General features: G+C 38.6%; 1 protein-coding gene across 2 annotated transcripts in view; it reads right to left on the bottom strand.

The window, feature by feature from the left end:
- St6galnac3 (ST6 N-acetylgalactosaminide alpha-2,6-sialyltransferase 3) overlaps positions 1–26,320 on the bottom strand; it is a 508,389-nt gene that overhangs the window by 291,926 nt on the left and 190,143 nt on the right. For both annotated transcript variants that reach the window (XM_040288879.2, XM_013360931.4), the window contains one exon: positions 5,359–5,553. In XM_040288879.2, coding sequence (XP_040144813.1) covers positions 5,359–5,553 — 195 coding nt within the window. The remainder of the gene's footprint in view (positions 1–5,358; positions 5,554–26,320) is intronic.

The following is a 26,320-nucleotide window of genomic DNA, read 5'->3' as shown; positions in this document are numbered from 1 at the left end:
TGTTTCCAAGTATGGCTTTGAGTTTTTTGTTTGTTTGTTTTTTAACCACACAAGGATGGCATTCTTTTTGCTATGTCCAAGGTCAACTGACAATACAGTAACTCTGCCATAATACTACAGGTGGAGTCTGTATATTCAGTAGTGTCAGAAATAGGAGGTTGCATTATTGATATAATAATGGAATTCAGGACAATCCTGAGCTCCTAGTGGGTCAGAAATTAAGGGGAGGTAGGGTGCAGGGGTAGTCTGTTGCAAAATCAATATTGTTCCTGGTCCAAGTTTCAGTTTGGTAACATTTCGTGGTTGTTGTCAGCTCAAATATAAGTACCAATGAGGAATTATGGGTTCTGTGACCAGAAGACTTTCAATATTTCAATACTCACCTAGTTTGTTGCACTCATTTTGTTTCTCAAGATTTCTCTTTCCCCCAGGATAAGAATTGTAGCTTGTATTGGTTGACAAAGCAAATGGGTACTTACGGGTTAAAGAAGAGGAACCAATCACCAACTGCATTATTGGATTGTCCTTACTATAGTTGGAATATTTTAATTATTTCAATTCTAATAGTCTTCACAATATGCTGCTTTTTATGAGTCTGGATTCATATATTCAGTTCAATATATAAGTAAAGTCACATATTTACTTTTCTGTGTTCTTTATACTTTTATCTTTTGCATGCCCCTTGGAAGAAAATTATTCTAAAAGCAAATATTTACTGATACAATGAAGTGGAGCTCGAACTGGGCATAATTTACTATACTTTGAGATCTTCAGGACAGAGGGTCATAAGATTCACTGGCAGCCTATAGTTCTGGTTGGGCAGATCCAAAGGGATTATATCCAAAGGATTTTGATGATAGATAATCAAAGAATCAAATTTTGCACCAGGGAAGCCCAAGTTTCCAGAGTGAACACTAAATCTTTGTCACCTCCCACTCCACCTTGTTATAGATAGTACTGAAGAGATATTCCCTCTCATAAGCATTTCAGCTCATAAACATCTATGTCATAGAGCCATCTTCCACAGCAACATGTGTACAGATGCTTTGGTTCTGGAAATCATTGCCAGCATATCTACAAAGATGAAAATAATAATAATAATAATAATAACTCTAGGAAGTTGAGTGGTTTCTAGAAAGCCACTAAATATACATTTTATAAGAAAAAAAAAACTTATGAGAAAACTTTAAGGATCAAGACCTTGAAGTAAGCAGATCATCATTCCTGCCTCAGTTCAGCCAAGGTTACTAACATGTCTCTTGAATCAGAGCAGAAGGGGCAGAGGCACAGAAGGATGCAGCTGCTTTTCAGGTGTGCAGCTCAAAGTCAAGGCCTCAGTAGCCAAGCTTCTCTCCGACCGCCTCCTACATCACTCTCTTTCACCTCTTTATATCCCCCAAGCAAAGAATAGAGACTAGAATGCCCTCAAGGTGGATCATAGAAAACAGAACCCATTTTCCCCAAAGCCAGCTATCAAACCTAAAAACAATATTCTAACTTCCCCCACATGTTTTGTGTAAAAATTGACATAAAGAAGTTTTCTGACCTACGTTGTTTGAGAAGTCATCAGCTCCCCAATTCACAAACGGTGCTGCTTCATACCAAAGAGGAAGAAATGCTGCATCTGAGAGACCAAGAAGAACCTGAAAGCAAGCCTTACGGAACTTCCCTCTCACAGTCTGGTACTATGGGTTCATACCTTCTTGTCCAATCATATTTCTACCTGTCTGCCCACTTGTCACCAAACCCAAGCATAAAAAATTCAGAGTTCACCCTGGGTCTTTAGATTGTCAATCTGAAGCCTCCCAAGCCATGCAAAATATGATCAAATAAATGCAATGTGCTTTTCTCTTGCTAATCTGTCTTTGACTATTGGGTGTTTGCCCACGATCTTAATGATGGGAAGGAAATGAGCAGCCCCCTTTCCTACCCCTATAGAAGCATGGTTTGAATGTCAATATTGAAGCTATGTGCCCCAAAATATTGAATCCACCACGTATCATTTTACTTAAATTACTTTGACTCTTGAAGCCTTTTCCATCCTAAATATTTTATTTAAATTTTCTCTGAAAAGGATTGCCCCTGAGACCATTATTTGGAGAGGATCAATGCACGAACTTTTGGAAGAGTGAAGCCTAGACATGGGAATATGTGTGGTGGGACTCTCAGTGGGAAAGATGAAATCAGTGAGAAGGGAGGTAGTCAGTCACCAAACCCCCAATTTATCCTGGGACTGCTTGAGAAAAATCTGCCATTCTCTTGAGTGTTCATATGTTGTTTTTCAACTTTGATGTAAAATTTTCTCCTCATCCTTTCTCCTCCTCATCTGTAACATGAGTACGGGACTTTTCATTCTATTATGCATAGATCAGAGCTAAAGGAATATGTTGTGTTATATGTTTGTCTTTATGAGAAATGAAATTTCCTCTTTCAGTAATTCTGGTTTGCTTTGAATAGCTTAATAATCCTATTGCCTCTTTTCAGTGATTTCTTGCTGTTGCATTAGATGAAATGCTTTGTGGGATTCATGGTCCACAGTAAGTAGTCAATAAGTATCCTACCTGGGCTCAGAAGATATTTTTAATCTTTTATTATGAAATTGACATGGAAAAAAATATATGTATGCTTAACAAATAATTAGAATATGTACACATATGTGTTTCCAATAGGATCAAGAGATTGCATATCACTGGTGTCCCAGAAACCCTGCCGGACCACAAAGCACATGTTCCTCACAAACGTAATTGCTACTATCACTTCTTTAATGATGTTTTTTTCCCCCTTTTTCTATGTGTCTGTAAACCATTTAGTTTTGTCTCTTCCTGTGAGCTACAAATAGATTCACACTGTGTGCACAATCTTACCCTCCAAGTTGTCACAGGCTGCAGAGTCTCCATGGTCATTGCTGTATGATATTCCAGTGTACGTAGCAGAATTTTAATCCATTCTCCTGCTGATAGCTGTTTGAGTACACTCTAAATTCTGGCCATTGTGCCATGTGTGTTGCCTATGCCTCCCATGTCTGAGTTCATGAACATCTCTACTGTTGAGAGATACCAATCACCGGAAATGCTGTCATATAGGGAATGCAGACTTTAACTTTACTTGATAATGGAAAAGTGGCTTTGCCAAAGTAGTTGTTCTAGTTTATTCTCCCACTACTAATGTATAAGAGTTCCTGTTGTTCCACATCCTCACCAATATTCAATATTTGCAGATTTCTGATTTTTTTTTTTAACCAATGTGGTCTTTGGGACACAGGGATACTTCTTTGTATAAAAAAATTTTGTATAAAAAATGTATACATTTTTTCCTTTGTGATTTAAATTTCCAGAATGCTGAGTACTAGTAGGGTTGGAAAGCACTTTGTAGGTTTATTGACCTAAGTCCAGGGTCTGTAAAATGTGAATATCAATTCTGGTACTCTGAACTTTGGTATTTGGACAGGAATCATTCTGAACATTTTGTGTCATGATGGTAAGTTCAGGGAATGAAAGGACACCCATTCATTGAACATCCATTTGGAGCTGGGTACCTCATGCACTTTGTCCTACTGAAGCCTCCTAATAACCATCAGATGGATGCTGTTTTCAAATTTTGCAAATAAGGAAATTGAGATTTAGAGGTTAAGAAAGTTACCCCAAAACAAACATACTGCTTTTGTAAGTACAGCTCAGCATGAAAACTCAAACCATGCCTTAGTGCCTCCAAAGCCTGATCTCTTTTCAGTAATCACATTTCTTCATAAGAAATAACCCATACAGGAGAAAAATGATGCTTGATATTCTTTGATAAAGTCATTGTATTAAAAACTATATCAAAAGAAGTTCAAAGGTAGCCTGATTAATATAACTAATTAAATAACCAAATCCCTAGGTCCATTTTTCTTTCAACACTTCAAAATCCAAATCACAAATATTTAAACAAATGAAAGGGTCTTTGATATGTGGTGGGATTTCCCTTAGGAGAGTAATTCATAGAACATTTTAGTCACATGTTTCATTTTCAGCCTGTGACAGGCACTTGTGAAATGATTAACACCGTACTGTGGAGTTGTAGAACATTAAATGACAGCCAGAAATAAAAGTAAGAAAAAATGAGAGTGAGACAAACTATTCTCTGAGAGACACATTTTATATAGGTAATCAATTTATTAGGACACTCAACAAATTCAAGCAATAGGCACTTTTAAAAAATTAATTTAAAACCAATTAAAGGATAAACATCAAGCAAGGCTCCCAAGAATTTATGTGTTATTAATGGTGCTTTTCCCCCCCAACTATAAAGGTCTAATAAAAAGCCTGTAAATCCTGTAGATACAGAAACAATTTTCAAAGAATCAAATTAACCAGAAGCAATGACTCAGGTATGATACTACCCACAAAAGGGATGGACCAAGCCAGCTTGCAACATCTCTCACAGGATGCTAAGAATAACTCTCAGGAGGGGCAGCCTCCTTCGTGCCCCTCTCCTCTCTAGTATCTTTACAAAATGACCTTTCAAAGGATCTGATCCAAAACCTCTCCCCAGAGGACTATATACACACTGGTGGCCTGCTTCTTTGTCACCAACATCAAACAGGCTTAGACTTTGCATCTATGGATATTAGCCTCACATTTATCCCACTCCACAGCAATGAACAGTGAAAACAATTTTATTAACCACTTCTCTATGCCTCACACATTTTTGGATGTTCATTACTCTACCGTATTTTGTGAGACAAATGTTTGCTGGCAAAATTGCTAGCATAGCGTGCGCTTTCTAGTTGTCAATACACAGCCATCCGCTCCTGTGCCACCAGTTGACTACAAAGATTTAAAGGTTCAGTGATTATAGGATTTAAATGATTTTAACCCCTTTAAATTTGGAAACTCTTTAAATCCCATTATCTCTGCAGCCACTGAGAATTTTGAAATTAGCTTGGCCTTTCCTAGCTCCAGGTCTAAGGATTACAGAGTTTTAAAGAGTACAAATGCTTTTCTGAAGTTCTATAAAGAGCTGTCCCCAACCCGTGGACCCAGAGGAAATAAAGCCAGCCAGTTCTCCAGCTGGTAAGTGCTGATCAGAGTTTCTAAATGGAAAGACCTATATGTTATGCCACAAACCACCAGGAAAACAGGTAATTGCTTCCTCGACTCCATATGAAGCCCCTGAATTGGAAGATCTGATGTAGGAGGGGGGTAGGTTTTTAGACATGTGTCAGAATTGTCTAAGAATGAGGAAAAAAAGATGTCAAGGACCCAAACAAGCTCTCTGGGACAGAGAGGGTAATTCAGTGAGTTGGAAGCCATCTTGCTCCCGAAGAAAAGCTGTTACCATGGATACCCATGGAATCCTAGGTAACCTCTGGGGTCTTACCTCTTGTGTCCGCACATTTATGTATCCATAGTGAGTTCGAAGGGGCCGCCTGTACGTGTAGGAGAACGGTATCCATTTTGCACCAGGTTGTCCAAAGCAGTTTAGTAGCAATGGGAAATTCACTTCATTTACAAGGCGCACAACGAGCAGGAAGAGGAATGCAGCTATGAAGCTCACCGCAATCACAGACTTTCTCTACAAAACATGAAAAAAAAAAAAGACTTTCAACTAAAAGCGGTCACAGAGGGAGATTCCTTTATTCCTTTCTCTTTTTCTTTCATAAGGAAAAAAAGGATTCTGTCACTTAGAATATTTCACTTTGAGACTGAAAATAATGACTTAGTGACCAGGTCGCCTTTGTGTGCTGGGCCTCTGAGATCAAGCAGAGAGGTTTTCTTGTACTCCTCCCTTCTGTCTCTTCTCCTCTTTACTTTCCTATCTTCCTTGCACACTCCTATTCAGTTTGAAAAACCCAAATCAGAAATTTCCACCTGCAGGCAGCCTTTCCTAATGGCTCAATCCCTCCCACCAACATTCTTTGACCCCCCACCTCCCCACCAATGGAGGAAGAAGGCCCGTCAGTCTCCTGCTTTCCTTGAAAGGCATCTCTGTTGTACTTATTTTCACTGCACAACACTGTGTGTTTATGGAATCCTCTTTCCATAGGATTGTCAGCTCCTGTAGAACTGGATTGTACTCTGTGATATAACTCCCTGTATCCCAGGACCTTAATGCAGGACGTCAATGCTACAGGCATTCAACAAATACCTGAGTGAAATGAATGAATGAATGCATTTTTTCCCATTCTTGCACTCAGTCTCATTATGGCTCACTCTCGTGCTTTTGTGTCTAGAATCCTTTGTGTGCAGGAAATTGAAAGGCGAGTGACTCACCCAAGATAGAGATTCAACCAAGAGATTTTATTGGGGGACTGCCTGGAGGAGAAGAAAAGGAGAGGCAGAGAGTAGAGAGAAAAGAGGAGGAGGACAGAGAGGGAGAGAAAGAGAGTAGAGAGGAGAGAAAGAAGAGGAAGAGAGAAGAGGGGAAGAGAGGAAGAGGGTAGAGAGTGTGAACTTGCAAACTTTGGCTTAAGAAGGGATGAGTAAGGGACGTGGCAGGTGCTGATTGGATTGGCAGGGTGACACAGAAACAGGGAGTGAACACTGTGTCCTGTGGGGATTGGTCGAAAAAATTTTTGAATTTGGCACTCTTTGGCTTGGCGCCCTTTGGAGTGGAGGGGGAGGGGTAAGGGATTCCGTGATGTTCTCCCGAGATGGAAACTTAACTTCAGCGGGGAGTCTCCCACATACCCAACAGAAATGACCTGTGCTAAATAAAGCATGTGCAAAAGTAAAAATCCAAATGATAACCACAAAGGGAGGAAACATTTCAGACCAAGCAGCATAAGAACATTCTGTTCAGTGTTCTGCAATGGAATAAAAGCTGGAGCAAATGCATCTTATCAGGTGGGAGAAAGCAGAGATGTACTTAAGATTGATCTTAATAAAAGGCATGAGTTTAAACTAGTAGGGATGTGTGGGCACCTAGGTAAAGGAAACAGAACAGACTAGAAAACATGGAGTAATTCATAGGCCCAGAGCAGTCTGTCTTAACTGTACAGCACAAAGGAGAAAAAGCTAGAAATATAAATGATAACCTTATGGTAGACTGCTCAGACACCAAGCTAAGAAACCTGTGCTGAGTTTGCTAGGAAATAGAAAGCCAAAGGAGATTTTTTTTGTTGTTGTTTTTGTCTGTTTATTTAATTTTGCTAATGTTAACACTTATAATCAAACATCAGCGTTTAAGATGCTTTGGAGCAGGGAGAGAATAAAGGTACAGAGTGACCAGTTAGGAGGCTATTCTCTTTGGTCAAGGCAGACGTAACGAGGGATGGAAACGAGGACAGAGGCAGAGGAAATAAAAGGTGAAAAAAGACTTGAAAGACTCAATTTAGATAGAAGGAATAGAACCTGACCATGGATGAGACACACATGGCAGACCCAAAACTCATACACAACCGAGACTTTGAGCCTAAGGGATTGCAACAAATAAAAACCAGTCGTATCAGGAGACACCAGAGTGCCCAGAGCAGGAATTCATCAATGACCTTGGCTTTCTTGTTGCTGATGTTCAGGGTCTGGTAGATCATCCTCATGAAATTGTCACAGAGTCAGGGGGGAAGGTCAATGCTAGAGCAAGAAGAAAGATGAGCTGAGGGTGGACCTCAAGAACAACTCTGCCACAAGGGCAGGGCAAAGACAGTGAAACGTTCCCTAGTGAAATTGGACTTGGCCTCTCATTTCTCTTCAAACTTAAGGGAAGCCAATAATTCTCTGAGAATGACTGAGTATTTGTTGTTGTGATTGTGTGTTAAATTGACCACTTCTTGGTATAATTAACTTCATTTTTGTTTTTCCCCTCACAAAATCTCCCAAGGAAGTAAAGAAACTCAAAGATGGTCCCTGGGTCTGCTGAGGGCCCAGCCGCTATCTGTACATACAGCAAAACCGGAGGTCGGAGACACCCAAAGAAAGTCTTCATTCTTTCTTGGCTTTTGTAATTTGTAAAACCTACATTCCTCCGTCTAGCCAGCCTAATTTTCTAATCACCTGGAAGTCCCTTGAGCTCTGCCTCCTCAAAACCCCTTATCTCACCACTAACTACCACAGCCTTACCTCATTTAACCTTCTAATCATGAAAAACCGTTTTAATTTGCTCCTCTGTGGAATCATTTTGTCCACAACATTGCAATGTGTCAAGGTAACAGCTTAAATGAGGTGATGGATCTTACAAGTTTAAAGGGACATAGACCAGAACAGATGGCTAAATAAAAGCAAAGAGGCCAGTCACCCATTAAGTAAACAGGTAAGAACCTTTTTTTCTTTTTCTTTTTTTTTTTTTTCAATCACCATCCAGTAGCTTGTTACAAAACAGCAGCTTGCTTTGAAGGAGACCCAGATGGGATCTGTGCTTTTGTCTATTCCAGAACCCAGCATGGGTCTCTGGTTCTCTTAGTTACTGTATTGCATTGCATGAGTGGGGGGTTTGGGGACAAAGGCGTGCCTTTCTGAATCTGCCCATGGCGAGTAGTAACACATACATAATGCATATATGAGAAGAAAATAAATCAACCATTTTGAGAGAAACTTTAAATGGAATGAAATCACAGTGGTAAAAGCCTGCTCCCTGGCAATCCATGTCCTCCTCCTGTGTTCTATCAAAGGGAACTAAGTAATGAGCATGGAGAGGGTGGGGGAGCAGCTGAGTAAGATTTAGGCACCGGTCCCTCTGTGCTCCCCCTGGAATGGCATTCTGCAGTGGGCAGAGCTGTTCCCAGCTCAGACCTCCAGCCCAGACCCTCTTGTGTTGCCTGGACCTTATTATTCGCCTTTCTTCATGTTTCTATATCCCTGTGTAACCTGAAAGCATTGTCATAGTGCTGCCACAAAACCACCCTGAAACTCCACTAGAAAAGGTGGAACTTGAAGCACATTCTATGCTCCAGATGACAAGGACAACAGAACCTAATCCAAGGTTTTATTCTCCTAGTAGTCACTTCTGCTTGATCATGACCTTGAGCTTCAGCTACTACAGTGAAAACCGTGGATAAGGCACTTTGAAGTCTATTCATAGCTAAATGCAGAGTGTGTGTGTGTGTGTGTGTGTGTGTGTGTCTGTCTGTCTGTCGTCTGTCTGTTAGGGATGCAGGACATGGGGAAGCAAACAAAGTACTAATACACATGATCTACATGAATGTATTCATACCTTCAAGTCACAATTGTTCATTGGGTCCAGAAATCATAATAGAAAGTCCATGCTTCCCAAGAGTCATTTAGTGACTTTTAGTGACTCATGTGTCACATGAGGTACCAGGAGGTATGCATGGGATACTGGGATCTCCAGGGAAGTGTTGTGGGAGGGACCACACTTCTTGAAATGACTGCCTGAATAGAGTGTGTGTTAGGATGGGGGAGGATTAGCAGTGTGAAGACAGGAGGAGCATTCTAGGCAGAGATAACAGTGGTTTGAAAGTCCATAATTTGATCAAAATCCTTCAAGTCATCCAGGTGTGGTAGTGCATGGCTGTAATTCCAGCAGCTTGGGAGCCTGAGGCATGAGGACTACAAGTTCAAAGCCAGCCTCAACAACATATCAAGGCCCCAGGACACCTAGAGAGACCCTGTCTCAAAATAAAACATACAAAGGGCTGGAGGTGTGGCTCAGTGGTTAAATGCCCCTGGTTCCTGGGTTCAATTCCTACTACAAAAAAAGAAAAGAAAATGAAAGAAACCTCCAAGTCATTTGGTAAGAAGGCTACATAGATTCCATGTGGCAAAATAGAGATCTTGAAGATCTCTATTTTGTATCTAGAAGATACAAAATAGAGATCAAATAATAAAACAAAAACCAATAGCCAAATATATTTATCTAGCCTACCTACTTATATTCAGATAACGAGAGGATGAATGCATGAAAGTGCTGTGTTTCATAATTCTAAAATATCTTCCCTTTTCCAATCAAGTGAAAATGCACCAGATCAACACACCTTAGAGTCCTGTTTCCAGTTGTTTTACTTATTCCATCAATAAATGTACATCATCAGTGGCTCGTTCTAGTAACAGTTTTGAGACCCTCACTGCTCAGAAAATTGGAAGCCTCCACCTATTTAGACCTGTGCACTGTGTCTAACCATTTGTTTATTGATGTGATCAGTGTTGCCTTTATTGAAGTCATCAGAACATCCTTCAGATTCAACTGCCACCAGTTAGGTTAGAGCAAAGAACTGTAAGTATCTGTCAGCTTATAAAGGTTCAGACTTGGTTTAACAAATTATCCATACTGCAAAAAGCAGACATAAATGTAATGCGTGGCCATTCCTGTAAGATCAGAAGCATGGACATTAAATAATACACAGAGTAGAAAGCACAGAGCACATCTGAAGCACAAAGTCAGCACTCAAGAAATGCAAGATGTTATCACGATACAATTGTTAATTGTTAGATCCTTGATGGGTAGTAGCCAGTTGGCAAACGCTGGTTCGGCCTTGTGAACCACATGATAAAAACAAGAGGAATCTCTTTCTCAAATATTCCAAGCAGCTGCAAATCCTTGAACTACTCAGTGCAATGTATCCATACAAGCTCCAGGAGAATGTCACTGTGCCTAAATAGATCTTATGAATAGCTTTAGGGAAAGCTTTCTCCTTTTCTATTCTTCATTTTGCACAAATCTGAAGGGGTCTTTCACAGCTGAAACATTTAGAATTTAATCCCATCTCTATTGCAAAAATATGCATCAAAAAATGTGACATTCCAGTTGCTTACTCCTTAAAGGCAGAATATAACTTATCAGACTTTATATCAAAAATGCCTATTTCTGCTACAGACAGCTCATGATTTGGGAGAGAAGACAATTGCAGAGATTTAGACCTAGCAAATTTGCAAACTGTATTAATTTTATTTATGTTTTAATTCCTTCTACCACAGGATTAGTCATTTGTTACAGAATGTTCTTTAACTACTAATCCAGTCAGTCAGTGGACTTTTTTAAAATTTGCTTTTCCATAAATGATGACCAACAGTATAAAGATGTACTTTTCTATTTAGGTAATATTATCTATTGACTTGAAGTAGTTGCTTACCAGGGTAAAGTGGAGTTAACTTTTGACCATTTGCTATTATTTAGCCAATACATTTGAGATACAATATCAACTGGATTATTTATAGCAGTGCTCAGTCACTCCACATATTGGAACAACCCTACACATTGCTTATTTGTGATCTTATCACAAATGACAATTCTCCTATATAAAAATCATAGTTCTACCTTGTACCATTGGCCAAGCTCCAAGTCTCATTCTCCCCAAATACAATAAAGCTTCTTGCCATTTGCACAAAGATAAATTAGCAAAGCTCAGAGTATATAAGCAGAGCCTCCCTTTGTTTTGTTTTATCTGTTGAATCAACAATCAGCTTGAATCCTGCTTATTAAACCATAGTGAACTTTGGGGAAAATCTCACACATTTGTTGTGGGATAGAGGTCAAGAAAGGAGGATACTAAAAAGGCAGAAGTCCTGATGGTCAAGTCCATGAAGGAGCTTATGAGGGCAGCCTCTGGAAGCACAGGTTATCAACCAGAGAGTCTGAATGTCAGACAAGACCAATAAAGGAGAATTAATAGCATGTGAGAGTGCAGGAGGCTGATGGAGCGGATGCAATAGGGTAAACATATTTTGAGGATAGGCTTTGAAGAAAGCAGGAGGAAAGTCGCTAGAGAGTGAGGGCGAGATATAATCCTGCAAAGACTTCTGTGTCATGCCAAAAAGTCAGAACTAATGCAACAGAATCCAAAGGGACCTGATCCTGGGAAAGACAGGATCAGGTCTGACTTTGGAAATTTCCCTCTAGAAGTGGTGTGGCCATTGGATGGAGTTGGGAGAGGACACCCATCATGATATTATCAGCATGAGAACTAGCAATTATTACTCTTAGAGACTGGCTTTTCTTCTCCCAGTAGGGGTACCTTGTAGGGGAATAAGTTAGGATAGAGCATAAATAAATAAATGATTAACACAGTCTTAACAGAAGATAATATTTAATGAGTGTTATCCAGTATAAAAATATTTATCTACTCTCCTTCTCCCAAAGAAAGGCAGATGGAAGCTGAGTGACTTGTCCAAGGTCACTGATCATGGAAATGTAAAGATAGGACTTGAGCTCAGATATTCTGACTCCAGAACCATGCTCTAGTGTGTGAAATGAGTAAGGTGTTCATTGTTATTCATACTAATGGGAACACTCTTAAAGAACTAATTCAGAAATTTTAAGAGTTGGTACCAGCCTTAAATAGATTTGGTAATGTAGTTTGTCAATAAACACAACACCTAATTCATATGGAAAATTAAGAGGCTGATGTGAAACATGGTAATTACATTTACTTCAAAATCAGTAATTGTGGACAAATTTAATTCATTTTGCCTAAATCTGGCTTTATTCCCAGAATTAAAAAGACAACTACAGGTTACCTTTGGTTAGCACTCAGGGAAAATGTAGCAATTATGCTTCCACTTCTATTAGAGAACACTAGGTACTCTCTATCTTATTGTGGGTAGTTTGCAGGCCCCAACTGAGGGAATGGGTGTCTTACCTTCTCAGTTCTACCACCCTTTTATTTAAATAAAAGGGTAAACAATAAAATGTTTGGCGGTTTTATAAGAAAAAAGTTTAAAAGCAATAGAACTCCTGCAAACTAGCAATCTACTTTAAGAATTTGGAACGCATGTCAATGTGTCACCTGCAGTCATGGGTACTGTCAGTAAAAATAACCAATCCAACAAAAACCAAGGCAATAGCAATCTCATGGGCACCTCTGGCACCAACTCTTCTATGCAGAAACTAGTCCTAGAAAAACACATAGATGGCCAGAATTTCCTCAGAGACTTTTCTTTCCCAAAGACTTCCTGTGGCTACAAACATCAAGCTAACATGAGCATTACGAGTTTGTCAGATGACATGGCAAGAGGTCACGCTGAATTTTCTGACACCTATGTTAAAACCATAATGAAAAAAAATACCACATGAAAATCACTATGATCACACTCACAGAGTTTGTCTTACTTAGTAAAATGATAAAAACCCGGTTTATCTCATTTGGCCTGCTCATCTTTATCCTAATGCCTCAGTATATGTTCTTTCCTACAGCAGGAAGAAATCAAAGTTCATCAGGAACACAGGAGAGAGCCAAAGATCAATACTACATGCACAGTATGAAGGGCCCAGAAGGCAAAGTCTCCTGGTGTGGCTGGACAAATAGACACACAGAAATTTAACCCACGGGGTTAGTTCCGATGATGAGAAGAACAACGGAGACAGAGCAGATGACCCTAAAGTTCCTTTTCTTTTCCTTAAATCTTGTTCCATATTGAGCACCTGCTGCCACATTGAGGGACTCTCTGTGCCCCTGGAGTTGGGCTGAAGGAAAAGAAGTGCTGAGCAACCAGGGAGGATGGAAGGGATCAGGTGATCAAACCCAATCAGACCTGGGCTTTTGTTGAATTCTCAGCCACCTTACAGTCTTCATTGGCTTTTTATGGCTCATGCAAATTTCTACATGGTGTCTTTTTCTCTTTAAGAGATCAATTTGTCTCTCAGAATCCAGTTCTTACTTCCAGGGGTTCAGGACACAGAAGTGGAGCAGAAGCATTGATTCTGGTAGCCCTAGTGTCCTTAGAGAAGGAAGTGCTGCCCAGAACCACCATAACGATGACAATGACTTCAATGGGACACTGATGAGGACATCAACCGAGAACTCTTATTTTTATATGAATCGACATGACCTTTACATTACACAGCATTGACCTTTTCAAACACGTTCAAAACTGTCACCTCACATAAGTCTCAATCACCAGTGAAATAAGAAGTGCTTAATAATCTCTCCCCTCTCCCTTCCATGCCCTCCATGTTTCCAACTGGACTCCTCATCGTTCTCCAGAGCCCCATTGCTGCATATATCCTGGGATTTTGTTCTTCTTGTTCTCCCTGCCTGTTCCTGTTTTTCACCATCTCCATCTCCACGAGTTCAAATATGACTCAGCTCAAATGGTTTCTCCTCATTCCTCCCTGGCTCCCATTTGCAGGGATGAGAGTGGGGTGTGAGGAGGTGCACGGAGAAGGAAGGAGGAGAAAATTAGCACAGAAAGATTGCCATTTAATTTTGCCTTTGAAAATTCCTAGAAATAAATAAAGTCTGAGAAACATCTCCTAAGTGACAGCACCAAGCACAGTATCTCGAACATAGAAGGTGGTAAATATCTGGGAAGCAATGAAAGAAGGAAGGATGGAGGGACTAAATATTATTCTTTTCCATTGTAAGTGCTAAATTACCCGAAACACTTCACATTAATATTATTGAGGGCAAAAAAAGAGTGTTTTGTATAAAAAGAAAAAAAACGCAATTTTTTTTTTCTGTTTCTCATCTTTTAGAAATTTCTATGTACATGTGATGTGACTATGGTGAAAAGGTCGGGGAAGCTAGGGGAAGTTTAGGATATGGAATATAAAGGGAAGAAAAAAAATGAGTATTTGCTAAACTGGACTTTTCACTGAGAAACTGCTTCAAAGTTCCTGAAAGAACTTGTAAATCTGAATGGCAGCAAACTAGTAAACCTGCTTACAGCAACATTCTTTATATGGCACATAATGAAAAGACTTACAAGAATACATATTTTTTAGAAAATCAACTCTTGTCGGAGGATGATAACACTTAAAGCTAGAATCTTATATCATAGAATGAGAAATGGATAACAAAAGAGTATCCTGTCCTTCTGACAAGGACAATAGCCCATTTCTAAGAGGAGAGACTTGCAGCCAGTACCAGGTACCATGCCAAGTACTCTTCAGGAATGAAAATGGATTTTTCCCAAGAGAGCTCCTGTGGACTCAGAGTGGCCAAGCGATACTAAATGGTCAATACCTATAACCTCTGCCACATGGCTTAGGCCCATCGCACCTCTGTTTTCTTACCTGAAATTGGAGAAAACAATAGTATCTATTATCTAATTATTAAGCATTTAAATGAATTACTACACCTAGTCCTTAGAGCACTGTCTGGCAAAAGGAATGTCTCAATAAATGTGAGCTTCAATTATCACATTTTATCAGCTATAGACACCATTAATTGCTGGTCACATTGTTACTTTCAATATGATAAAAAAAAAAAAATAAGATGGCGAGTCTAAGAGGAGACTTCAGCAAAAAGCTGAAACACCAAATGGCTATTTCTTTAGAGTTAGAATATTCCAGAAATAAAGCTGCTATTCTAAGAGGCAGAAGAAGAGAAAGAGGAAAAATAATCTCCCTGGAGAATTTGAATCACAAACAATTACTCATGCAGGTTTTGGATACATTTTTACTACCAATATGATTTTTAAATGGTCTCAGGTGGGTAGTGATCCCAGACGACCATCTGTTACAACACCAATCCTGTTTGAGGAAGAATCCTAGAAGAATTAAACTTTGGGGGCTGGGGTTGTGGCTCAGCAGTAGAGCACTCGTCTCGCATGTGCGCACCCTAGGTTCGATCCTCAGCACCACATAAAAATAGAGGCATTGTGTTGTGTCCATCTACATCTAAAAAAAATAAAATAAAATATTTTTTTAAAAAATAAAATAAAATATTTTTTTAAAAAAATAAATAAAGGTATTGTGTCCAACTACAACGAAAAAGTAATAATAATAAAAAGGAATTAAACTTTGTTGCAGGCTGATAAGGACTGCAAAGTGGTATTGAGTATAAGATACACTCCACTCTCAGATATGTGCAATGTGGAAGAACATCTTAAAAAAAATCAATGAAATATGGTAGCAGTTTCATGGTCATAGTTGTAATCACCATCATTATCATCGACCCCCTAAGGAACAAAGAGAATCAGGAATGGTGCCTGGTGCCTGGATTACTTTAAACATTATCTCTCATCCTGTATCCTAAAGAAGGCATAATAAGGAAAGAATAACTAAAGCTGTCTGAGACAATGCAATTTATCAATGCAAAATGGCCTTTGGGTCTTTTTTTTTTCTTTTTGTTGAGATTGCACCTGAAAAAACAAACAAACAAACAAACCACCCAACCAACCAAACAAACAAAAACCCCCTTTATTCTGAGGATGGTTAAACTCTCCTCTCCTTCTCCTGCACAGGCAGGCATATTCCACCCCATCCCTATGCATACAAATCCACTGTGGCACCTCCCAATATCTCTCTAAGGAATATGCACTGTCCTCTTGTAGGTCAAAGTTGAACCTTAGCAGAGTAAAGCATACATATTAAACAGTCTTGCACTTAAACACAAGCAGAGTTTTGCCAGAGCATAGGTCTCATGGTGATAATAAATACTATTGTACCAAGAGCACTTGAATTTCTAAGTAGGACAGTTTTCCTATGAATTCTAGATTTAATATTGCATTGGCAGTAATTTGTTTGTACAACATAAAGCATATTCGTTTATTACTAATAGTCTCCTGTGCTAGAATAGCAAAGGCAAAAAGATTCCCACTGTTAAATTGGAACTTACAAGATAAAGGTCTGTTACAAGCCTTTGATATTTATTTTATCAACACAAATATGTCAGTGCCATATTTTTTCCAACAGCTTTCTACCCACCTTAATCTAGATGTCCTGGATGCAACTCAAATTCAGTAGTCCAAATCCAGACCAATGTTCTGCCCATCCCCAGTCCAATCTTCCTCACCCATTGTGTCCCTGAGTAGCTCCCACAGAAAATGCTTTGGAGTCCTGAGAATTAAATTCTCAACTCTACTTAATAGCTATATGAACTTGGACATCTTAATTTTCTTTGTCTCTGGTTCCTCATCTGTAAAATCATATGAAAATTAAATAATGAGATAACACAGAATGGGTCTCACTTACTGCCCAGCACATGGGAGTCAATTAATGATCATTTATCTTCTTTTTTAAATTCACATATCAATTCTCCTATGCAAGCTGTTCTTTCTTCATGAAACATCTTCTTTCCTTCCTCTTTCTCTTTCAGGAAAACAGCTATTTATCCTTCAAGGCTAAATCCCAATGCCATCTTTGAAACTGGCCTGTCCCTGAAAATTTCAAGGCACTTTTTTTCTAATCCAAACATACTTCAAATCATGTTGTAATTATCTGGTTACCAATCAACCTTCATTCAACCAACTTCAGCAACTCTACTACACTCCATGTCCTCTCCTTCTCCTCAGACAGACATTGCTAGTCAACCACAGCACCATTTCCCCATAGCCAAGATGCAATTTCAGAATCTTTTCAACACAAGGCTCCAGACAATGGTGGTACTAATCAAGTTACCACTCAGGATTAAACAGGTGGCAGCTTAAGGTCAGAGGTTGTACCTTAATAAGTCTATAATCCATGTGATCACAAGTTTGATCATTAGTATCTCCAGGATTTCCTAATCTATATACACACGTTTTAAGAATTCCTGCTGATTCCCAAATCTAATAATGATTCTGTAATAATGACCCACCCTGATTAGCCAGAGTTGGTGTCACTAACAAGGAAAGTTCACAGCATAGCTCTGCACATGGCTACCAAACTGAATCCAGGCTTATTTCTTATCACAGAGTTAGGCATGCCTATAGACACTCGCAAATTGAAGCCGGTGTCTAGGTGTCTACATAATTGAAATAGAAACGGGGTAAGAATTTATGATCTTTCAACTTAGCAGATAGCAGCTGCCACTTACCAAAGCCTACCTGATTGCTGCTATTTTGCACCTGCTGAGAAAAAGTTTGCAGCAAAAGAGATTATTTCCTTCTTTAACCCTTGGCTGAGAGCAAGCCTCTATTTTCTTTCTTGCCCAGTTATACAGAATAGATATTGGGTTCATTCTCTCATATGTGGGCGGACACTGATGGGTTAAGACACATGGTCAAACAACTTCCACTAAGCACTGGCAATCACAGTGGGAATTTTAAATGTTCACTGAGCCAGTTTGTTGAAAACTTGCAATCTTCTTGGAAATAGAGCTACATGAAGCAAAAAAAAAGAGCCTCAGAATATCCATTCTATGCTTATTTCTTAAAATAAGGAGAGAAAGCTGGTTTCGTATTTTGTATAAGACTGCATACAGATGGAAGTTCCTCTGGAGATGATCTGTTGATTCCATAAGCCAAATATTCAGATTTATTCAGTAAACATTATCTTGAAAATATACATGAAGCTAGTTCCCAGGGAAGGAATTACCAATAAATAGTTGTGAAGAAACAAAGGCCATTTCTCCAAATCTGGAAAACAGACTGAATTAGTGAGAACTTAGTTTGTGCTGAATCTTAATATTTTAACTAAAACATGAGCTCTGGTACCCAAGACTCTCCATGTGTCCCACCCTCAGTGGAAATTCTTCTTTTGCGGAGTAAGGTCCCAATGTCTAAACTTCTACAAACCCCAAAGGGCTAACTACCAGCACCCTGAACCATTACCACACATTCTCATCACCACTGGAATGACCAGCTGGGCTGTAAGTTGACTGAGACCTGAATTTGTATGTTTTCTTCACTGGTGCCTCTCCATGGCTAAAACAACCAAGCCAAAGCCAAGAGTCTACAAACCTAGAAAACACCCTAGAAGATGGGAGCAGTACTCAGGTCCGAGAGTGAGCTGCACAGTGTGTCTATCTTAACCACAGATCTCTCTCTTTGGTGTAGCAAGAAAAGCCACCTCTACACCCTCTTTCCTCTCTATCATCTAACCACCACTTCACCCAACTATGCTTAGAAACATGTAATTCGCATTCACTTAAAAACTGTTTTCACCAAATTCATTAGGTAATGTTCCAAAGCATGAAGTTTGGCCCATATTCTTAGCATATTTTGACATTTTTGTGTTTTATTTTTAGGTGATGTTCTGCAAATCAGGCTTTGCTCCTGTTTTGACAAAGCCTTTTCTTCCTGAGTAAAATAGATGAGCAGTTCAGCAAGACAGGGCAGCTTTTATCTGCAAAAAAATCTGCCTTTCAGCAGAGCAGACAATACGAGTAAAACGGAGGCAAACACACACAATATTTCCTATATGTGAATTGTGCTTCTTTTTTTTCCCGTGGGATGTGCAAGTGGCAAGATAGTTTATTCCCATGTGGCGCTGATAGCGGGTCCTGAATACTTCTGAATATATCACTTTTATTGCCTTTTATATTGAATTACTGTGAAAGAAAAAATACTTTTTGTGAGAATTCAAAATCAAAATACTTTAAGAGCTTTTAGAGTCTACCTCTAAGACATAAAGAAAAGCTTAAAAAAACAAATAATTCTGCTAAGGGATGCCAGACACCACTCCCACTGAGAGAGGGCCCCTTCATAGGAAGGGAGAGAACATCAAATATTTATGCTGACTTTCAGAGAAAAAATGCAAGTGTTTCATTTGGGGTTCAGGCACTCAGGGTCCTATTCCTGCCTCTTCAGAACTTGCTGTGTAAAGGAAAAAATTTGCCCCAGGGTGCTTTGGCGTGGATATTTTGGCACTGCATGCTCCTTCTGGGATTCAGTTTAAGATATGTCCTAATGATAGTATATTTGAATAATAATCTCATCTCTCCACTGTCCATCAATCATAGGATTCTTTTTTACAATATATATATATATATATATATATATATATACATACATATATATGAGTTAAATTTTCAGTAGACTTCCTCTTCTTTCCATGAACATAAGAATTCCACAAACCATGATATGCTATTTCAAGCACTTCAATGCCCAGTTTTCCATTTCTCTTCAAGTGAGAGGAAGTTCTCTGTATAGTAAAGTCTGAGTGTCTTACAATGATATTTAAAAAAAAAATTCCTTTGTGACCTGACCTCTAATTCTTCATCTAGCCTCATCTCTCAGCCTCCCCCAAGTCAAACCTCACACTGTAGCCATAGTAAACTTCTTGAGGCTCTCAGTTAAATCCTTGCTTTTGATCTCCTTGTATCTTGGTAGAGATTAAGTGTCTCTTATCAGAAATGCCTAGGATTAAAAGTGTTTCAGAGTTTTTTGGTAGTGGAATATTTCCATAGACTTTACCAGTTGAATATCTCTAATCCAAAAATTTGATCCAGAATGCTCCAAAATCTCTAATTTTTTTTTAAGCATCATATTGGTGCTCAAAACAATTTTGAATTTCAGTGTATTTGAGATTTCAATTTTCTGAATTGGGGCTGCTCAACCTGTATAATTTTTTTTTCCATGTAAAATTTCAGTTGGAGGGGAAAATACAGTCATTAGACTATTTTTTTAAATCTCTGCTTGTTCTTCTAGCTTTCTATTTATAATCAACAAATTAGTTCATAGGTTCTAGAGGAGTCCATAGCCAGGTAAAGAGATAGGTTGGTGAATAACAGCAATAGAGACAGAGGGTATTACAGTTTAGATATGAGATATACCCCCAAAAGTTCATGTGTAAGACAACGCAACAATGTTTAGAGGTAAGATTTGGGGGTTATAATAGATTCAGCGTGATCAGTACCTTGTTCCACTGATGTGAATTAAGGTGTGGCTGGAGGAGGTAGGTCACTGGGGGCATGCCTTTAGAGTTTATATTTTGTCCTTGTTTAGGGAGTTCTCTCTCTGCTTCCTGATTGACATGTCCTGAGCAGCTTTCCTCCTCCACGACCATCCACCATGATGTTCTGCTTCACCTTGGGCCCAGAGCAATGAAGCTGACCATCTATGGATTAAGAGCTCTGAAATCATGAGCCAAATAAACTTTTCTTCTTCTACTGTGTTCTTGTCAGGTCTTTATATCACAGTGATGAATAAAGCTGACTAAATCAGTGTAGAGAGGATAAAATTATAAAAGAAATCTGATATATACATGTATGTACATCTATGTATATATGTGTGTATGTATATATATATACACACACTCATATATAAATCTTCACTATTTCAGATTATAATGGTAGAATCAATAAGTAAATACTTACTATGTTTCTTGAATGATGTGAGGTTCTTTACACATATCACCTCTAAACTTTATAATACATGTAAATATCCTTGACCCTTATTTTACAGTTGAGGAAAATCCTGGTCAAAGAGGATACATGATTTGCCCAGGATAACAACTGGTAAGTAATGAAGTCAAGATTCATAATTCCCTGTATTATATCTTAAGGCTACCTTATCTTATCTAGTCTTACATCTGCCTGCTCTAATACAGTGTAACGCCTTGATGTAAGGACCATATCTTCTACCCCTGGCCTTGAAAACTCATTCTTTGGCACATATCAGGCACAAGAATATATTGACCAAATCAATAAATTAAGTGAAGACAATAATTTGCTTTGTGTTTTTTTCAGGTTAAAAAATTATTGAGTGAAAATGGATATGCTTGTATATCTTTTGGGTGTCTTATTTTAATCATTTTCATGAGGCAATATGGTCAAAAGAAAAGAAAATTTGGATAAGAAAATCTAGATTCTAATCTTATCTCCACACTAGACAAATTAGGTCCTATCTACAGATTTCTCAACTCTAAAAATGGAGATAAGAACCCCTCCTCACAGATATATGAGATGTGACCCTGATATAACCTATAAAAATTCCTTCCCTCATTAACTCTCAAGTTCTACACTGATGTTGATGGCTAACCACACCTGGTGATTTTTCTAAGATCATTTATTCAAACTATGACTATACTTTTAAAAGAAGAAAATATGAAGGTTAAAGATTTTTTATGCTCTACGAATCAGCGTACGTTTATTGAGTGTCTACACTATGAAAGTCATAGAATCTGAGTTCAATTTAGTCCCATGAAATAAAAAAAATAATAAAAGAATGACAGTAGCAGAAAACATAAAGGAGAAAAAAATAGCAGTTATTTATTATACAATAATGCGATGCCTTTCATTCTCCTCAGGCCCAAAACCCACAGGGGCTGGGACTGTCTGGGCTGCCTCAGCATCACCTTAGCAGGACATCTGATACGCGGTGGTGCTCCACTCACCAGTCTGGACTATACATTCATGGATCATTATTTAATAAATTGCAATGGGCACTTTGGGTTTCTAAGATAAGGCATGCTTTGGAAGTGGAGGATAAAAAGAAAAAGGGTAGATTTTCTACAGATGAGTAGGAATAGAAATTTGCAAATTAAAAACTAGCAAATAAGAGGAAAAGAGTCAATAAAAGAAATGATGGCCAAGAAAGTAGCAAGTGGAGTAAAGAGACCCAAACACATTTCCTTGAAAGAAAGAGACCATCTGGACTTTTCCATCTAGGGATATTATAGTTCTCAAAGCATTTCCATGCATGAAGATGACTTTCACCCTCCCACCTGCCCCACAAACTTTTCCCAAGGAGTCTGTCCTGCTTTCCAGATGTTCTTTCTCTTTCTCTCATCCCTCCTTTCTAGATGCTATCCTGATGAGATAGCCATGGACATCAGAAAAACCTGAGTTTGACCCCTACACAAGCACACTTTCCTCTCTGAACCTCTAACCTGGAAAATGGAGGATAGTAACCTGCCACTTTTCACATGGAAGAGAAGACTATATGAAGTTCTATACATAACAGAGTTCAGAGCAAACCACCCCCAAATATGCCACTTAAGCACATGAATGATTTTGAGCTGAAAGCATTTAAAAAAAAAACAACACAGCAGTGAGATCATATAAACTTCCTTCTGGTTTTTAGAAGCAGGACATGAAATTCCCATGTGAATGCCAGGTGTACTGTTCTTATCAAGAATGGCGGGTCCAGACTGAAAGAACCCTGTATATATCTTGTTAAAATAGCTCTTACCTCTGAGCCTCCCCCTCATAACAATTTGCTTTTCCATCATTTTTTGTTATTTGTCCAATTAATATATGTGTTCAGCTCTGTGCATCCAGGTCATGTTCTCATGAAGGTGCCTGGGCCTCATAAAGCCTGAATTAAACACATTTGTATGTTTCTCTCCTATTGATTCCTCTTCTGTCAATTTGATTTCAGGCCCAGCAGGGGGAAAAGAAAAAAAAAACAACCTCAAAGTGATAGAGATAAATTTTTGCCTTCCCTACATACATTATATATCTAGCATGTAGTGAGTGCTCAATAAATGTCAACCCCATTCACTACTCCCTATCCTTTCTGCATTCATCCTTCATCATGATGGATATAACTTATAACTGTGACTTAACTGAGAAGAGGCAGGGAAACACACACACACACACACACACACACACACACACACACACACATCCTACTTTTTACCAAATGCAGTAGTACTAAAGACAATATCTCCAAACAAAGAATAATACACTTGGTAGAACATTCAGAGTTTTTAACTACAAAGGATCCATGCTAGCAGCACCTTGAAATACAACCTTTGGGTCTCTTTAGTTTGAAAAATCTTCAAGAAGCTCTTTGATATCAAAGAACAAACCTATTTTTGGTAGCTTTAAACTATAATTGCTCAGGCTCCCTAGTGGGAAAAAAAATAAAGTCTCATAAAGAAAAAGAAGAAGAAAACATCTCAATAAAGGCTTTCAGAGGTCGGGGTAGGGGGCCTTTCACTGATTTGCTAAAGTTCTTAACAGAGCTCTTCCTTTGCATAGCATGGATAGGGGCAGCTGCCAGACAGAAGAACCAAATTATAACAAGAGGAGGCAGAATGACAGTACTCCATAACCTGATCAGTTCTTAACAAGTTGAACATCTTCCCTTGCTCATCACAAATTATGGAAATGTGAATTATTTTGCCATCTAAAAGGCGAACAAAATATACAAAGTAAATAGAATCTTCCCAGGACATTTTGCCTCCTTAGAGTGATGGACAAGTGCATTAACTTCACATAAATTATATGCCTAAATAAACCAGCTAACAACACACTACCACATACCCATCACTCTGCCTCCCTTAAGTGGGTTGAACTTGACCTTCGAAGCCCTTGAAATGCAAAAAAAACTTACTCTTTTCTGACATTTATGAGTGTCTTTTCTGCTTGACTGCCTTTTACCGCCTGGAAATAATAGTGAAAGCACTGTAGACGAAATCTGCTATAAACACTGACAAATAACAGGAAAGGCAGACAGTTTTATTCCAGGCAGGTTAAAGCTAATCTAATCAAATCTAATTCTCTCTTTTTCTGTAAGCCTACCACTATGTTCAATTTATTTTTTGATTAGAAGTGCAGTATGATAGTCCTCTGTTGGACCACAGTTAAACGATACTGAGGTTTACATTTTCCCTAGAAACAATTCTGATGAAACAATAGATTTTTAAAGGGTTGGGTTGGCTTTTTTTTTTTTTTTAAGAAATCTTGTTCTCATACTAAAGTTCTAAGAAGATTCTTAGTTCTAAGGGAAACTTTCTTTTCCTCAGTGCTTTTTGACAATGAAATTGTACTGACTGTTTCTATTCTAACCAAGAGAAAAGTGGTCCTGGGTCCTGGGTTTCAGAAATTCAAGAAAAAGAGCTTTTTGAAAATACTGACTAATGGCAGTAAAGACGTGACATTATGTATATTTAAATACTGAATAATGGGAAGAATGAGATTTTTGACTGAGGAATGGTTAGCAATTCTGTTAGCAAGGTACAAAGAGCGACTTTCTTTTCATTGAACAAATGTACAGTCCCTCATCAAAACAGAGCTTTCTGAGTGAGCCCAAAAATGATTTCACAAAAGTGGCCAATTTTCTTTCCTGTTAAAAGTTTTCACTGACCCAAATATCATCCTGCCCGTCCACCTAATGCATTTACACACTCCTCACACACACATGCACTTGCACATACTTGTGCTTCCAGTGCATCCTTAGGAAACACCACCAACCTGTTTGAAAGCATTATGCTTAGAAACAGAAGAAATTTTACTAACAGTCTTAAAAGAAGAAAGAAGAAAAGGCCATTACTTTTTCTTCACCTTCAAATTAACATATAATTGCTAGTCTTTGTATAAAAGACTAGGAAGCTTGACACAGTAAGTTGGGATTGCAACAAAATCATTTATTGAATTGACCTTGCAAATGACACGAAAAGTGGCAACTGTGATGTAGAGGAAAGGCAACCTGTGTTTGCCATCATTTGGCCTTGGTTCTAACCTGAGTGTTTTCTATTAACCAGCAATGTGGTCATGGGCTCTTTTGGACATAAGTTCCTCAGATATAAAATCAGTAAAGAGGACAAATGGAACTAATATTTCCTTAAGTCACTCCTAGCCCCATATGGGAATATATGCAGGCCTAATGATCGCATTATATGATAGATCCATGCTCCCATCAGGGGAGAAAAGGACCCCAGCAGCATTTATCAGACCATCTACATTTTGCATTACTTACTCTGTTGATTAAATTTACAAAACATATAACACTGTGGCAATGACATTATTGATAAGCCAGTATTTGAAAAACTTGAAATAAGATAGAAAAATGGCTAGAAAACATCTTCTCATTAAATGATATAATAAGTAGGACAGGTCACAAATTCAGTTACAAACATTTAAAACCATTGCTCTGGACTGGGCGTGTAGCTCAGTGGTACAGTGTTTGCCTAGCATGCACGAGGCTATGGAGTCAACTTCCAGCACCACCACAAAAAAAATTGCTCCAATAAAAGATGGATAGAAAGATGGTTAGAAATGTTTCCCTGATATTTCTTTGATATCACTTGGGAGAAGAAAGATCTAAGGTTTAGTTGACCAAGAAATGCAAACTGATTGACATAGATGCAAAATAATTAGAGGACTAAGAAGTAATCATTCCTCAGAGAACTGGAATGATTAAATATCAAAGAAATGACAGTTGATGTATTCCTCTTTTGTGTAGATGATAGAAATAGGTCCACCAGTCTATGGCCACACCCCCCTGAACATGCCAGCTCTCTTCTGACTTCAGAGGCTAAGCAGGGTCAGACCTAATTAGTACCTGGATGGTAGAAAAAGGCCTTCCAAATAGAAGTTCAAGGAGGTGAATTTTGACTTCATATTAATAATAACTTTGGTTTCATATATAAGAAAACATTTATAGAGTGTTTAATAAGCCTCAGGCATAATTGAGGTGTGGGGCTACAGAAACAGGCACAGACCTGCATTTGAGGAGCCCAGGGTCCAATAAGAAACATACTACATTGGGAGATAGAGAATACCCCAAAGGAGGAAGTTGTCAAGTAAGGCTTACTGATGACTTTCAAAGCAAAATTTTATTTGAGGTGAGTTGTTAGATTCAATCTCCTTTTAACTTTTATTCTAGGCTGCTGGTCCAAGGTATAGCAAGGTACTTCCTTTAAAAAATTGCATAAAATGAGCCAATTAAAGGTACTTAGAATGTGCCAGGACATAGGTCATAAGGAGAACTTAAATGAAAAAGGAGGATTCACTGTTACCAGTTCATTTACAGCCAGTGTTTCATAAGGGCCTCCTCATACCTGCTTCAGGTAGCCCTGCCCTTGTAATGTGGAAAACTCAACTGTTTTCATAAGCATTCCTCAGAGTCCAGGTATA

This window comes from Ictidomys tridecemlineatus, chromosome 11 (genome assembly GCF_052094955.1).
Source record: "Ictidomys tridecemlineatus isolate mIctTri1 chromosome 11, mIctTri1.hap1, whole genome shotgun sequence".
Classification (NCBI taxonomy): domain Eukaryota; kingdom Metazoa; phylum Chordata; class Mammalia; order Rodentia; family Sciuridae; genus Ictidomys; species Ictidomys tridecemlineatus.
This window is presented reverse-complemented; position numbering and strand designations above follow the sequence as displayed.